General features: G+C 48.2%; 1 protein-coding gene across 1 annotated transcript in view; it reads left to right on the top strand.

Annotated features, from left to right (window-relative positions):
• Abcc9 (ATP binding cassette subfamily C member 9) overlaps nt 1–12,895 on the top strand; it is a 57,530-nt gene extending 44,635 nt beyond the window's left edge. The window contains exons 31-39 of the mRNA XM_090324480.1: nt 3,290–3,391; nt 4,557–4,677; nt 5,966–6,096; nt 6,431–6,509; nt 7,894–8,002; nt 8,860–8,963; nt 9,651–9,784; nt 9,927–9,989; nt 11,871–12,895. Of these exons, the coding sequence (XP_090180606.1) occupies nt 3,290–3,391; nt 4,557–4,677; nt 5,966–6,096; nt 6,431–6,509; nt 7,894–8,002; nt 8,860–8,963; nt 9,651–9,784; nt 9,927–9,989; nt 11,871–12,008 (981 nt within the window). The 3' untranslated portion in view covers nt 12,009–12,895. The remainder of the gene's footprint in view (nt 1–3,289; nt 3,392–4,556; nt 4,678–5,965; nt 6,097–6,430; nt 6,510–7,893; nt 8,003–8,859; nt 8,964–9,650; nt 9,785–9,926; nt 9,990–11,870) is intronic.
• The last annotated feature ends 307 nt before the right edge of the window (nt 12,896–13,202 follow it).

Genomic DNA, 13,202 nt, shown 5'->3' with positions numbered 1-13,202 from the left:
CTTCTGGATATTTGTAAGAGGTGGAAGGAGGAAGGAGAGAGTTTCTCCGTAATGTAAAGACAAGCTAAATTTGCTAAATATTTATCACCAAACCCCAAACATGAGTCCTAGCGCCTCTCCAGGCCATCCACCCTCATGTTAAGCACTCATTGCTTGTGTATACAAGTGTTCAACATGTGCGGTTTGGAATTACAGCTGGGGCTTGAGTGTAGAATGCTAGTCTGGTGCAAAAACAAAATAATATAAAATTAAAAAAATGCTTAGACACGGCGTCTAAGCCCTGAGTTCAAATCCCGGGACCCACATAAAATTAACAATATTAAAATTTATGTAGTTTCTCCTAAGGAAACACATCTTATGGTAGTAATAGAATTCATAATAAAATATAGCTTAATAAGAAAACATTCCAGCCCTAGTGGTTCACGCCTACCATCCCAGCTCCGCAGGAGGCTGAGATCTGAGGATCACAGGTTCAAAGCCAGCCTGGGCAGGAAAGTCCAGGAGACTCTGATCTCCAGTGAACCAGCAGAAAACCAGACGTGGAGCCGTGGCTCAAGGGGTAGAGCGCCAGCCTTGAGGGAAAGAAGCTCAGGGACAGAGCCCAGGCCATGAGTTCAAGACCCAGGACACACACACACACACACACACACACACACGCACACGAACATTCCAGAACTGTAACGGGGGAATGGTAGCAGACACGTCTGTCGGGACGAGTGTGTGTTTCACGTGCACTGACATGTCATTGTATTTCACCTCCGTTTCACACGCCAGCGTTTAGCAAGAATTTCCACAGCAGCCTTGAGCTCTGTTCTCAAAGCCAAGGACACCAGATAGCAGAGAGGTCAGCTTGCCAAGAAAGGCTGGGGAGAGGGGGTGGGGAGAGGCGGAGAAGAAAGGAGAGGAGGGGAGGGGAGAGGAGGGGGAGGAAAGGGGAGGGGGAGGGAGAGGAGGGGAAGGGAGAGGAGGGGGAGGGAGAGTACAGGCTGGAGGAGAGACAGGGCCTGAGGTCACAGAGCTGAGCACAGATTCTTCGCAGGAAACTTGCACTGGTGGATACGGCTTTCTTCTGGGGACAGAAGTTCTTTGTGTGTGATTAGTGCTGCACTTGCGTATCTCACACTCACGCGCACTCACACACTCACACACACGCGGACAGTCCTGTGGACAACCATTTATTTGGTCAGTCCTGGGTCTTGAACTCAGGGCCTGGGCGCTGTCCCTGAGCTTCTTTCCCTCCAGGCTGGCGCTCTACCCCTTGAACCACAGCTCCACGTCTGGTTTTCTGGTGGTTCACTGGAGATCAGAGTCTCCTGGACTTTCCTGCCCGGGCTGGCTTTGAACCTGCGATCCTCAGCTCTCAGCCTCCTGAGGGGCTGGGATAAGAGGCTCCCATATTTATTTTGAACTAGAGGAAAAACAGTATCAGAAAAGACACATCAGAAAAAAAAGAGAAGACTCTAAAATTACAATTGATGATGACAATAATAGTAGTAATAATAATAATAATAATAAAATGCTTTTTCTGGGTTTTAAGTCATTTTTCCAGGACCCCCAGGTTTTTCTGGCAGCGAGGGAGCCAAGGGATTCCAGCTGTGATTTTGTGCAACGTGTCACTCATGGCCCAAGCTCTGAAATGCTGTCCAGGGCAGGGTTTTTATTTATTTATTTATTTACTTTTTTTTTTTCCTCTTCATCTCTCTGCACTAAATAATTCCATTCTCTTGGCCTTCCTGCTTCTCCATTTACCGAAATTGTGTAATTCTAGCTGAAGGCTATCTGTCTCTTCTGGACTTTTGTCTTGCTCTGGGGTGAAAGATAAAAAGAAAATTGACATTGAGAAGCCCAAAAAAATGATTTGTTTTGAAAGGAAAAAAAATGTGCTTGAGTCAACATAATTAAGATGAAAGGTAGCCTTCAGGGTGGGTGAGCCAAGAACCTGTCTTGGGAATTGACCAAGGACCCAGAGCCCTTGTGTAGGTTCACACTGTCACACTCAATCTGTGTGTGATAAGGTTACAACTGGGAGATGTTTGTGTGTGTGATCGGAATGGAGAGACAGAGGTAGGTAGGCTTTTTTGTTGGTGGTGGTTCTAGTTATAAATCCGGTTCACAGACCGTTGCAGTTTTCACTGTAAGAGAAGAAAATGTCATTCGATCCCTAGAAATCCGACCAATGAATCTGTGGAAATGCAAGTTTTCACATCTGTAGAAGAATCTCAGCTTCATCAAAATGAACACAAATGAGGCCAAGAGTCACCCCAGCTCCTCAGGAGGCTGAGATCTGAGGATCCAGGTTCAAAGCCAGCCAGGGCGGGAAAGTTCAGGAGACTCTGATCTCCAATGAACCACCAGAAAACCAGACGTGGAGCTGTGGTTCAAGGGGTAGAGCGCCAGCCTGGAGGGAAAGAAGCTCAGGGACAGCGCCCAGGCCCTGAGTTCAAGACCCAGGACTGGCATTTTAAAAACCATATGTATTATATATATTTATTTAATTGTAATTATATAATTATGCATGATATTATTTTATTTTATTTAGTGTATAGTATATATATTATATAATAGTATATAGCATAATATATGACATATTATATAGCATATATATGTGGAAGGGAGTATTTACTGCCCCTTCAAGGTATTAATGCCATCATTTTTCTTTTTTAATTCTATTGTAGTTCTATATAGTGATTATGTAAATCACTGTGGAATTAGGTTACTGCTTGTTTCATATTTATGTTACACACACATTGTGTGTGTGTGTGTGTGTGTGTGTGTGTGTGTGTGTGTGTTGAACTCAGGGCCTGAGCTTCTTCCACTCAAGGCTGGCGCTCTACCACTTGAACCACAGCTCCACGTCTGGTTTTCTGGTGGTTCACTGGAGATCAGAGTCTCCTGGACTTTCCTGCCCGGGCTGGCTTTGAACCTGTGATCCTCAGATCTCAGCCTCCTGAGGAGCTGGGGTGACAGGCGGGAGGCACTGGGCCTGGATAACAAATGGAAATTTTGAGGAGAAGGAAGTGCTCCTTCTGCATCTGGCTGTCACAGGATGGCAGCACAGCCCCTGGCAGGTCATTTACCTTCTCTGAACCCCACTTGTCTCGTCCTTGGCTTTTGTGGGGTCGGGGGTCACAGGTGACGTCTCAGAATCTGAGGACAGCAGTGTCCCCCCCTCCCCACGGCCACTACATCCCAGGCAGTGACCAAGGCCTCATGGCAGGCTCTCCCCGTGCCAGCCTCTCTGCCCTGGTGGGGGGGCTTCTCCCCACTCTCCTCCCCGCCTCTTTTCCAGGATTATCTGGGCGCCTGCATCGTCCTTACCGCCTCCATTGCCTCCATCAGCCGGCCGTTCAACTCCGGCCTGGTGGGCCTCGGTCTGCTCTATGCCCTCACGGTAGGTGCCCTGGAATCTGCTCCATCCTCCCCTCAGCTGCCCCCACCCCCAGACACCCGAGAAGAAAGAGGGGTGAGGTGCCAGGGCCAGCCTGTACCGGGGCTGTTACATTGAGCCCCAGAATGTCACATTTTAGGACAACGTGGACTTATCTCTATGGGGGATGGACAGACAGATGGACAGATGGATGAATAGATGACTAGATGGATGGATACATAGATAAATGGACAGGTGGATGGACAGATGGATGGATAGACAGACAGACGGACAGATGGTCGGATAGATGGACAGACAGACAGACATCAGATAGATGGATAGATGGATGCACAGACAGACACATGGATGGATAGATAGATGGATGGATGGATAAATGGATGAATGGCTAGACAGATAAATAGACAGATGAATGGACAAATAGATGGGGGAATGGGGGATGGATGGATAATGGATAGATATACAGATGGATGAATGGATGGATGGATGGATGGATGGGCAGATGGACAGATAGGTAGATAGATTGGTAGATAGATAGATAAGTAGGTAGACAGACGGATGGATAAATGGATGAATAAATGGACAGATAGGCAAGCAAGCAGGCAGACAGACAGACGGATGGATAGATGGATGAATGGATGGATGGATGGATGGATGGATGGATGGATGGATGGATAAATGGACAGACGGATGTCTAGATAGATAGATGGGCAGATGGATGGATGTATGGACAGAGAGATGATAAGGGGATGGACGGATGGACGGATGGATGGATGGACGGATGGACGGATGGATGGACGGATGGATGGATGGATGGATGGATGGATGGATGGATGGACGGATGGATGGAGATGGATGCTATCGTCCACAGATGATAGGATAGGAAGGGGATGCAGGCATGGTAGATTGGTAGATAGATTGCATATGATGATAGAGAAGGCATAGGAAAGCTAGAGCCTGGGTAGGTGACGGATCAGGACTGAATGTGCAGATGATGGAGGGAGGGATGGGATGGCAGATGATTGGGTGATAGATCATGGATTATAGACACACCGAAGCTACAGGATGGAGGTGGCAGTGGCAGACATGACCAATGGATGGCAGAGAGATGGATGATGGATGACATAGGTCTTCCCAGGCCTATTGGGTCCATCTGGCTTTCTTGTGCCAGATTACCAATTACCTGAACTGGGTGGTGAGGAACCTGGCCGACCTGGAGGTGCAGATGGGCGCCGTGAAGAAAGTCAACAGCTTCCTGTCCATGGAGTCAGAGAACTATGAAGGCACCATGGGTACAGTTCCGTGTGTGTGTGTGTGTGTGTGTGTGTGTGTGTGTGTGTGTGTGTGTGTGTGTGTGTGTGTTATTGAGGTTTTGGTTTGATTGTCTTCCTTATCCTTTTTGTTTTCTTTTCCTTTTTTTGGGGGGGGGTGGATGCTTCTTTGAAATTATCTTTAAGTAGTTGTACAGAAGAGTTGTCACCTGACCAAGCAGTTTATTATTTTATTTTTTGGTTGGCCCTGGGTCTTGAACTCAGGGCCTGGGCGCTGTTCCTGAGCTGCTTTCCCTCCAGGCTGGTGCTCTACCCCTTGAACCACAGCTCCACGTCTGGTTTTCTGGTGGTTCCCTGGAGATCAGAGTCTCAGGGAGTTTCCTGCCCGGGCTGGCTTTGAACAAAGACACTTGGGTTTCTTCATCCAGATGCTTTTACTCTGAAGGTGAATTAGAGACAGGGGCTCATCTGCCACAGGCCTTAATTTGGTATTTAAATTTGGGGAGAAATTATAGGTATATTAAGTTATTACTGAAAATATGTATTTAAAAGTATGTGTTTCGCTATATCCATCTGTCTGCGAATGCATCATCTCTGTCATCAATTAATCAATCTAGCTAGCTAGCTATCAAATCATCTGTTTTTATACATCTGTCTATCCATTTCTTTTCTCTAGCTATTGTCTTTTATCTCTCTGTCATCTACCTTTCTTGCTGTATGTGTCTACCTATCTATCCATTCACCTATTTATCCACCTACTTCTTTTATCTACTTACCATGTACCTATCTTCCATCCATCCATCTATCCAGCCATTCGTCTGTCCATCTGCCCATCTCTCCATCCATCCATCTATCTATCCATCCATTCATCCATTCATCTGCCCATCTTTCCATCCATCCATCCATCCATCCATCTGCCCATCTGTCCATCCATCCATCTATCTGTCTATCCATCCATTCGCCAGTCCATCTGTCCATCTTTCCATCCATCCATCCATCCATCCATCCATCCATCCATCCATCCACCCGTCTATCCATCCATTTGCCTGTCCATCTGTCCATCTATCTGTCTATCCATCCATTCGTCCATCCATCTGCCCATCTGTCCATCCATCCATCTATCTGTCTATCCATCCATTCATCTGTCCATCTGTCCATCTATCCATCTATCTGTCTATCCATCCATCCATCCATCCATCCATCCATCCATCCATCTATCTTTCCATCCATCATACATCTGTCTGTCTGTCTCCCTGTCTGTCTGTCTACCATCCACCTTCGGATCCCTGAATTCCTCTGTTCTTTCTAGATCCTTCCCAAGTCCCAGAACATTGGCCACAAGAAGGCGAGGTCAAGATTCACGACCTGTGTGTCAGATATGAGAATAATCTCAAGCCCGTTCTTAAACACGTCAAAGCGTACATCAAACCCGGGCAAAAGGTACCGAACTCCCCACGTCTCCCGGGGGGAGCCACTGTCACCTCATCCGTCCGAGCTGTCAGGACTTTATTACCAGGGCTCGTGTGGTTTTTGTCCTGAGTGGCAGTAAAATGATCTTCTTGCCAGTCCTGGACTTGAACTCATGGCCTGAGCACTGTCCAAGGACTTTCTCAAGGCGAGAGCTCTACCACTTGAGCCACAGCACCACTTCTGGCTTTTGCTCTATGTATGTGGTACCGAGGAATCGAACCCAGGTCTTTGTGCATGCTAGGCCAGCCCTCTACCACTAAGCCACACTCCCGGCCCATCTTGAGTGCCGTTTGCTTTGTTTCAGGTTGGCATCTGTGGTCGGACGGGCAGTGGCAAATCCTCTTTATCCCTGGCTTTCTTCAGAATGGTGGACATCTTCGATGGTGAGTGGCGAGCTCAGTATTCCAGTCCCCCTCCCTGCCCAAGCAGACAGCAGGACAGAAGGAGACGCCAATAATTAATAACAATAGCATCAACTCACCGGACTCCGCAGAGGTTTTTCTCCACACTTGCGTGTCCCGAGGTAACAGATCACGAAAGCAAATGAAATAAGATCAAATAGATCGAATACAGAAAATAAAAAGCTGTGCCCCAAACTCCAGCCCAGAGCTGGTGGGAAACTGCTGCGAAACTCTCATCTAGAAATTGGCAGAATAAGTGAAATCACCGGCTTAGAACAGGAGGAAATGTAAATGGCATTAAAAAAAAAAAAGAGGGCCGGGAGTTTGGCCTAGTGGCTAAAGTGCCTGCCTAGCATGCACGAAGACCCGGGTTTGATTCCTTGGTACCACTACATAGCAAAAAGCCGGAAGTGGTGCTGAGGCTCAAGTGGTAGAGCTCTAGCCTTGAGAAAGTCCAAGGACAGTGCTCAGGCCCTGAGTTCAAGCCCCAGGACTGGCAAAAAAAAAAAAAAAAAGGAAGAAGAGGGTAGATACCTTTGCTTTCCTCAGATTTAAATACGTATTAAATGTATATTTAAATACATATATAGTCTATCAAGAGAAAGGAAATTCAATTTAAATATTTAATATACTATATATTACATATATAACCTATTACACCTATAACATATATAAATATGTATAATTATGAATTGAATATATAACACGTATGTCTTGAATATACACTATATTGTAGATAATATCTAATTGTGTATGATACATAATATATTATATATGAATTCATATATAAGCTATAATATAACATATTAAACTCATCGAGTAAATGATTGAAGATATTGTCTATTACATTTAATTTGAATATTCCCCTATGAAGGAAGAGAAATGACAAGAAATAAATAATCTGCATTCTTTGGTGTGAGAGATCTGTCCTGGGTCTTGAACTCAGGGTCTGGACGCTGTCCCTGAGCTTTTTTCCCTCCAGGCTGGCGCTCTACCACTTGAACCACGGCTCCACGTCTGGTTTCCTGGTGGTTCCCTGGAGATGACAGTAGAGTTTTTGAATCTTTTTAAGAATCTTCTCCCTGAAGAAGTGCAGGCAGAACTTCCCATGTTCCCCCCCCCACCCTGCAGGAGGGAAAGGCGGCAAAAGACCGACGTGGAGGCGTGGTTCAAATGGTAGAGCGCCAACCTTGAAGAGCATTTTTTTTTTTAAAGAAAACCAAACACTTCAGTGACAGCATCCAGGCCCTGAGTTCAAAGACCGCATGCATGCACACGCACGCACACACACGCACACACGCACACCCCGGGAGCGTGTGACACGCCTGTGACACGCCTGTGACTTCTCTTTTCTCTCTCCTCACAGGAAAGATTGTGATCGACGGGATCGACATCTCCAAGCTCCCCCTGCACACGCTGCGCTCCCGTCTCTCCATCATCCTCCAGGACCCCATCTTGTTCAGCGGTTCCATCCGGTACATTCCATGCCCTGCAGGGTCACCCCAGCTCCAGCCAGCCCCCCACCATGTGTGCCAGGAACTCGGGGCCCAAGGCTGAGCACCCCAGCCTCGCCACAGCACAGCCCCCCTTCCCTCTGGGCCCCCCCTCCTCCAGGAGCAGAGAGTTCTGGAAGGTTCTAACACTGGGGGGGTCACACTCGGCAGGGGGGGCTGAGCTCAGCTCCCCAACCCCACTCATGGTGGAAGAAGGAAAGAGGGAGAAAGAGAAGGAATGGAGGAAGCAAGGAAGGAGGGAGGGAGGGGAGGAGGGAGGGAGGGAGGGGAAGTGATCTCTTACCTCTCAGGTAACTTGAGTATGGTTTCCAGTTATTAAACGCTCATTAACATCGCAGTGGATTGGTATAATCTTCATATTGCAAGTGAGTTAGTTCAAAACACAAAGCAAGCCAGGCGCCAGGGCTCCCGCCTGTCACCCCAGCTCCTCAGGAGACTGAGATCTGAGGGTCACAGGTTCAAATCCAACCTGGGCAGGAAAGTCCAGGAGACTCTGATCTCCAGTGAACCACCAGAAAACCAGACGTGGAGCTGTGGTTCAAGGGGTAGAGCGCCAGCCTGGAGGGAAAGAAGCTCGGGGACAGCGCCTGGGCCTGGAATGTCTCCTGGACTTTCCTGCCCGGGCTGGCTTTGAACCTGCGCTCCTCAGATCTCAGCCCCTGGCTCGTAGCACAGAACTTATTTTTCTCTTCTTTTCTGCAAGGCGAGTTTCGAGCGTTCGCTCGTTGGAAACCAAGGCCGCCGTGAGACGTTTCCATTTCTGTGGTTATTTCTTGAGCACTGCGCTGTGGTTTTGAACCCCCTCCTTCCCCCAACAGCTTCAATCTGGACCCGGAATGCAAATGCACCGACGACAGGCTGTGGGAGGCTCTGGAAATCGCCCAGCTGAAGAATATGGTTAAATCTCTGCCCGGAGGCTTAGGTATTTCTTCCAGAAAACAGCCCTGGGCCCCTTCTAGGATTAATAACTCCAGAGCTTCAGCTGTGCCTTCAGCCAACAAAGAAAAAAGAAAAGCCAGGCTGGACCCATGGCTCAGGCCTGACACCCCAGCCACGCAGGAGGCTGAGATCTGAGGATCGTGGTTCAAAGCCAGCTCGGGCAGGAAAGTCCAGGAGACTCTGATCTCCAGGGAACCACCAGAAAACCAGACGTGGAGCTGTGGTTCAAGGGGTAGAGCGCCAGCCTGGAGGGAAAGGAGCTCAGGGAGACAGCGCCCAGGCCCTGAGTTCAAGACCCAGGACAGACAAAAAAGAAAAGCCGCCTCCTTCTATTGTTCGCTGCCTTGTGTATTTTAAACAATCTACTAAAGTCCTTAGGGTATTTCTTGTTTTCTTGCTGTTTACTTATGTATATTTTTGTCCGTGGTGAGACTTGAACTCAGGGCCTGGGCGCTGTCCCTGAGCTTCTTTCCCTCCAGGCTGGCGCTCTACCCCTTGAGCCACAGCTCCACGTCTGGTTTTCTGGTGGTTCCCTGGAGATCAGAGTCTCCTGGACTTTCCTGCCCGGGCTGGCTTCGAACCTGCGATCCTCAGATCTCAGCGTGGCTGGGGTGACGGGCGGGAGTCCCGGGGCTTGGCTGGTGACAGGCTGACTTGTCCTCTGCCTCAGACGCCATGGTCACGGAGGGCGGCGAGAACTTCAGCGTGGGCCAGCGGCAGCTGTTCTGCCTGGCCAGGGCCTTCGTACGCAAGAGCAGTATCCTCATCATGGACGAAGCCACCGCGTCTATCGACATGGCCACGGTGAGTCCACCGGGTGCTGGGCCAACCCCAACCCACCCCGGCACCCCAGCCACTCAGGGAGGCCCAGGAATAACCAATAAAGGGGGCGGGGTGGAGAATAGGCCTCGGGAGAATTTACGATGGCTGTGTCTTTCTTCACCAGGAGAATATTTTACAAAAAGTGGTCATGACAGCGTTTGCCGACCGCACAGTGGTGACCATTGCTGTAAGTATCGGGGGGGGGGGGGCTGTGTTTCTCTAGAACCTTCCTTCCTTCCTTCCTTCCTCCCTTCTTTCCTTCCCTCCCTTCCCTTCCTTCTCTCTCTCTCTTCTTCTTCTTCCTCCTCCTCCTCCTCCTTCTCTTCTTCTTCTTCTTCTTCTTCTTCTTCTTCTTCTTCTTCTTCTTCTTCTTCTTCTTTTCTCCTCCTCCTCCTCCTCCTCCTCCTCCTCCTCCTCCTCATCCTCTTCTTCTTCTTCTTCTTCTTCTTCTTCTTCTTCTTCTTCTTCTTTTCTTCTCCTCCTCCTCCTCCTCCTCCTCCTCCTCCTCCTCCTCCTCCTCCTCCTCCTCCTCCTCCTCCTCTTCTTCTTCTTCTTCTTCTTCTTCTTCTTCTTCTTCTTCTTCTTCTTTTCTTCTTCTCCTCCCCCTCCTCCTCCTTCTCCTCCTCCTCCTACTTCTTCTTCTTCTTTTCTGTCTGTCTGTCTTTTGTTCTTCCTGATGGATGAAACAGATGGATAGATGGATGAGAAGATGGATGTAGAGGATATACAGGTAGATGGATGGGTGGGTAAGTGAAGAGATGGCTAGGTCGATGGTAAATGGAGGGATGACACAGGCCGATGGCTAGATGGATGGGAGGATGGATGTAGGTGATGGGTCGATTTATGGCTGGATGGTGGATGGAAAGATAGATATGAAGACCGATGATGGCGTGATGGATGGTGATAGATGGATAGATAAGATGGATGGATGGGTAGAGGATAGATAATAGACAGATCATTTCTTATACAAGGGCAAATAATTCCTCTGTCTCAGGCTGCGCCACCCACATAGAAAAAAGCTTTCTGAAGTCCTGGATTCTCCATACTGTCTCTGACACATTCAGCCACTTCCTCTTCCTGGATGTGGAGATGCTTCTCTTCCTGTTTCCGATCTCCTAATCCTCCCCCCACCCCCATTCCCGTCTTCCTTCCGTTGGTTTCCTTTCCTCTTCTTTTCTCTCTCCAGCATCGCGTGTCTTCCATTGTGGACGCGGGCCTGGTGTTAGTGTTTTCTGAGGGTATTTTAGTGGAGTGCGACTCAGGCCCAAATCTCCTCACCCATAAGAATGGACTCTTTTCCACTCTGGTGATGACCAACAAATAGGATGGTCCTGATCAACTCTGCCAAGCACCCCTATTTTCTGGTAGTTACCTGAGTGAGGCGGGGCGGGGGAGAGGAAGAGGGGGTGAGTCAACTCCTTCTGTCAAGGAGTTACGGGGAAGGGGGAAGGAACGGGTTGGAAGCTGTGCCAACCACCCTGGCATGTAACACTTCTTGGCATGCCAGACTGAATTGCCTCCCCAAATGCATGCAGATTGCATGCAAATAGATGCAATTGTATACAAATATATGCAAATGTATACTGGGTTGCCAAAATGTGAACCTGTAAGATTGTGTTCATGAATCCTGGGGACCTGATTCACCTCCATTCCCCAGGGCCCATTTCCCAGTTCCTTAAAGATGTTTGTTGTTTTGTTTTGTTTTTTTAAATATCAACGTGGCTGACTGAGCGCCAGCGATCGAGCCTCTAATCCCAGCGACTCAGGAGGCCGAGGGCTAAGGAAGTGTCATTCCAAGCCAGCCTGGGCACACACACACACCCTCATACAGCCCTGATCCAATTCCAGCATGCTGTGGATATTTTTTTTTAAATATGTAAATAAATGATTCATTCAAATAAGAAGAAGAAGGGGACTTTTGGTCCTTGCATCTCCTCGTAGAACAGGATGGATAAATGCCCCCCGAATGCTGGGCGAGCTTTACACGTTCGGAGTGTGTAGTGTGCAATTTGAAATAAATACATATATGTGTATAGAGATATACGTATTTTTTTCTTTTCCTCCACAGCATCGCGTCCACACCATTCTCACTGCTGACCTGGTCATCGTGATGAAGCGAGGAAATATTTTAGAATATGACACACCAGAAGGCCTCTTGGCCAGGGAAGATGGCCTCTTTACTTCCTTTGTCCGGGCAGATATGTAAAGGGTAGGCTTAAGAGAAAGATAGATATAGATATGGCTATTTCAGAGAATGAAACCATAGCCTCATGAATGGCCCGTTAGCTTGACTTTCATAGAGAGATATCAACAGTACAAGAATATTGTGTGTGTGTGGTGTGTGGTGTGTGTGTGTGTGTGTGCCTCAGGCCTGGGGCTTGAGCGATTAATTTGCTCAAGGCCGGGAGATTTACCACTTTGCACCACACCTCTCCTTGGGGCTTTTTGCTGACTGGAGCGTCTCTCTTAGCTTTCGTCTTCTCGGGCCTGGCTTTGAACTGCGATCCTCAGATCTCAGCCTCCTGAGTCGCTGAGCCGATAAGTGTGAGTCACCAGCTCAGACTCAGTTGCTAAATAGATTTTTTTTTTTAAGCTATCAGCACCTTAGCGCCATTACTTTTCCTAGAACTCAAGCCACTGTACTTGTAAGAATAATGGGCTGTCCTGGGCATGTGTCAGTCACTGGGGTTAAGTCAACAGCTTATATTTATCCATAACTTTAAGTCTGGGAACTGTCTTCCCAGCATATGATGTGTACTCACTCCTATTAAACTCTTCTCTGTACAACTGAATTCGCTTGGTGGTGACCGAGTCTGTCGTGACTGAAAGAAAATGAAATGAGCGCATGCTCTAACTCCAACTCCTTATCTGTTTTATGGAAATACTTTTTTGCATCCATTCACATGAGCAATATCGATGCTTTGGTTGTTTTTAGCAGTCATTTTGTCCTGTCTTCGTGGTTTTCTGTCATCACATTTGTAGTAGGTTATACAAAGCTGCCGACTCTTCTGCTGGGAAGGGTTAGAAAGTGGAGAAATTACTCACCCTGGTGTCTTTTTTTTTTTGTCATTGGTGGGATTTGAACTCAGGGCCTGGGCGTTGTCCCTGAGCTTCTTTCCCTCCAGGCTGGCGCTCTACCCCTCGAACCACAGCTCCACGTCTGGTTTTCTGGTGGTTCACTGGAGATCAGAGTCTCCTGGACTTTCCTGCCCGGGCTGGATTTGAACCTGTGATCCTCAGATCTCAGCCTGCTGAGGAGCTGGGGTGACAGGCGGGAGCCACTGGCACCTGGCTTACACACTCACACACACGCAAGCAAGAAATGTACAAAACTTCCCCCATTAGATCACAGGGTCTCAGGGGTGGGCAGACAAATGGAGAGGAGAAAATTGGGGGAATA

The sequence above is a fragment of the Megascapheus bottae genome, chromosome 35 (assembly GCF_031878675.1).
Source record: "Megascapheus bottae isolate mThoBot1 chromosome 35, mThoBot2.hap1, whole genome shotgun sequence".
NCBI lineage: Eukaryota > Metazoa > Chordata > Mammalia > Rodentia > Geomyidae > Megascapheus > Megascapheus bottae.
The sequence above is the reverse complement of the archived record's forward strand: the minus strand, read 5'-3'. Positions and strand labels throughout refer to the sequence as shown.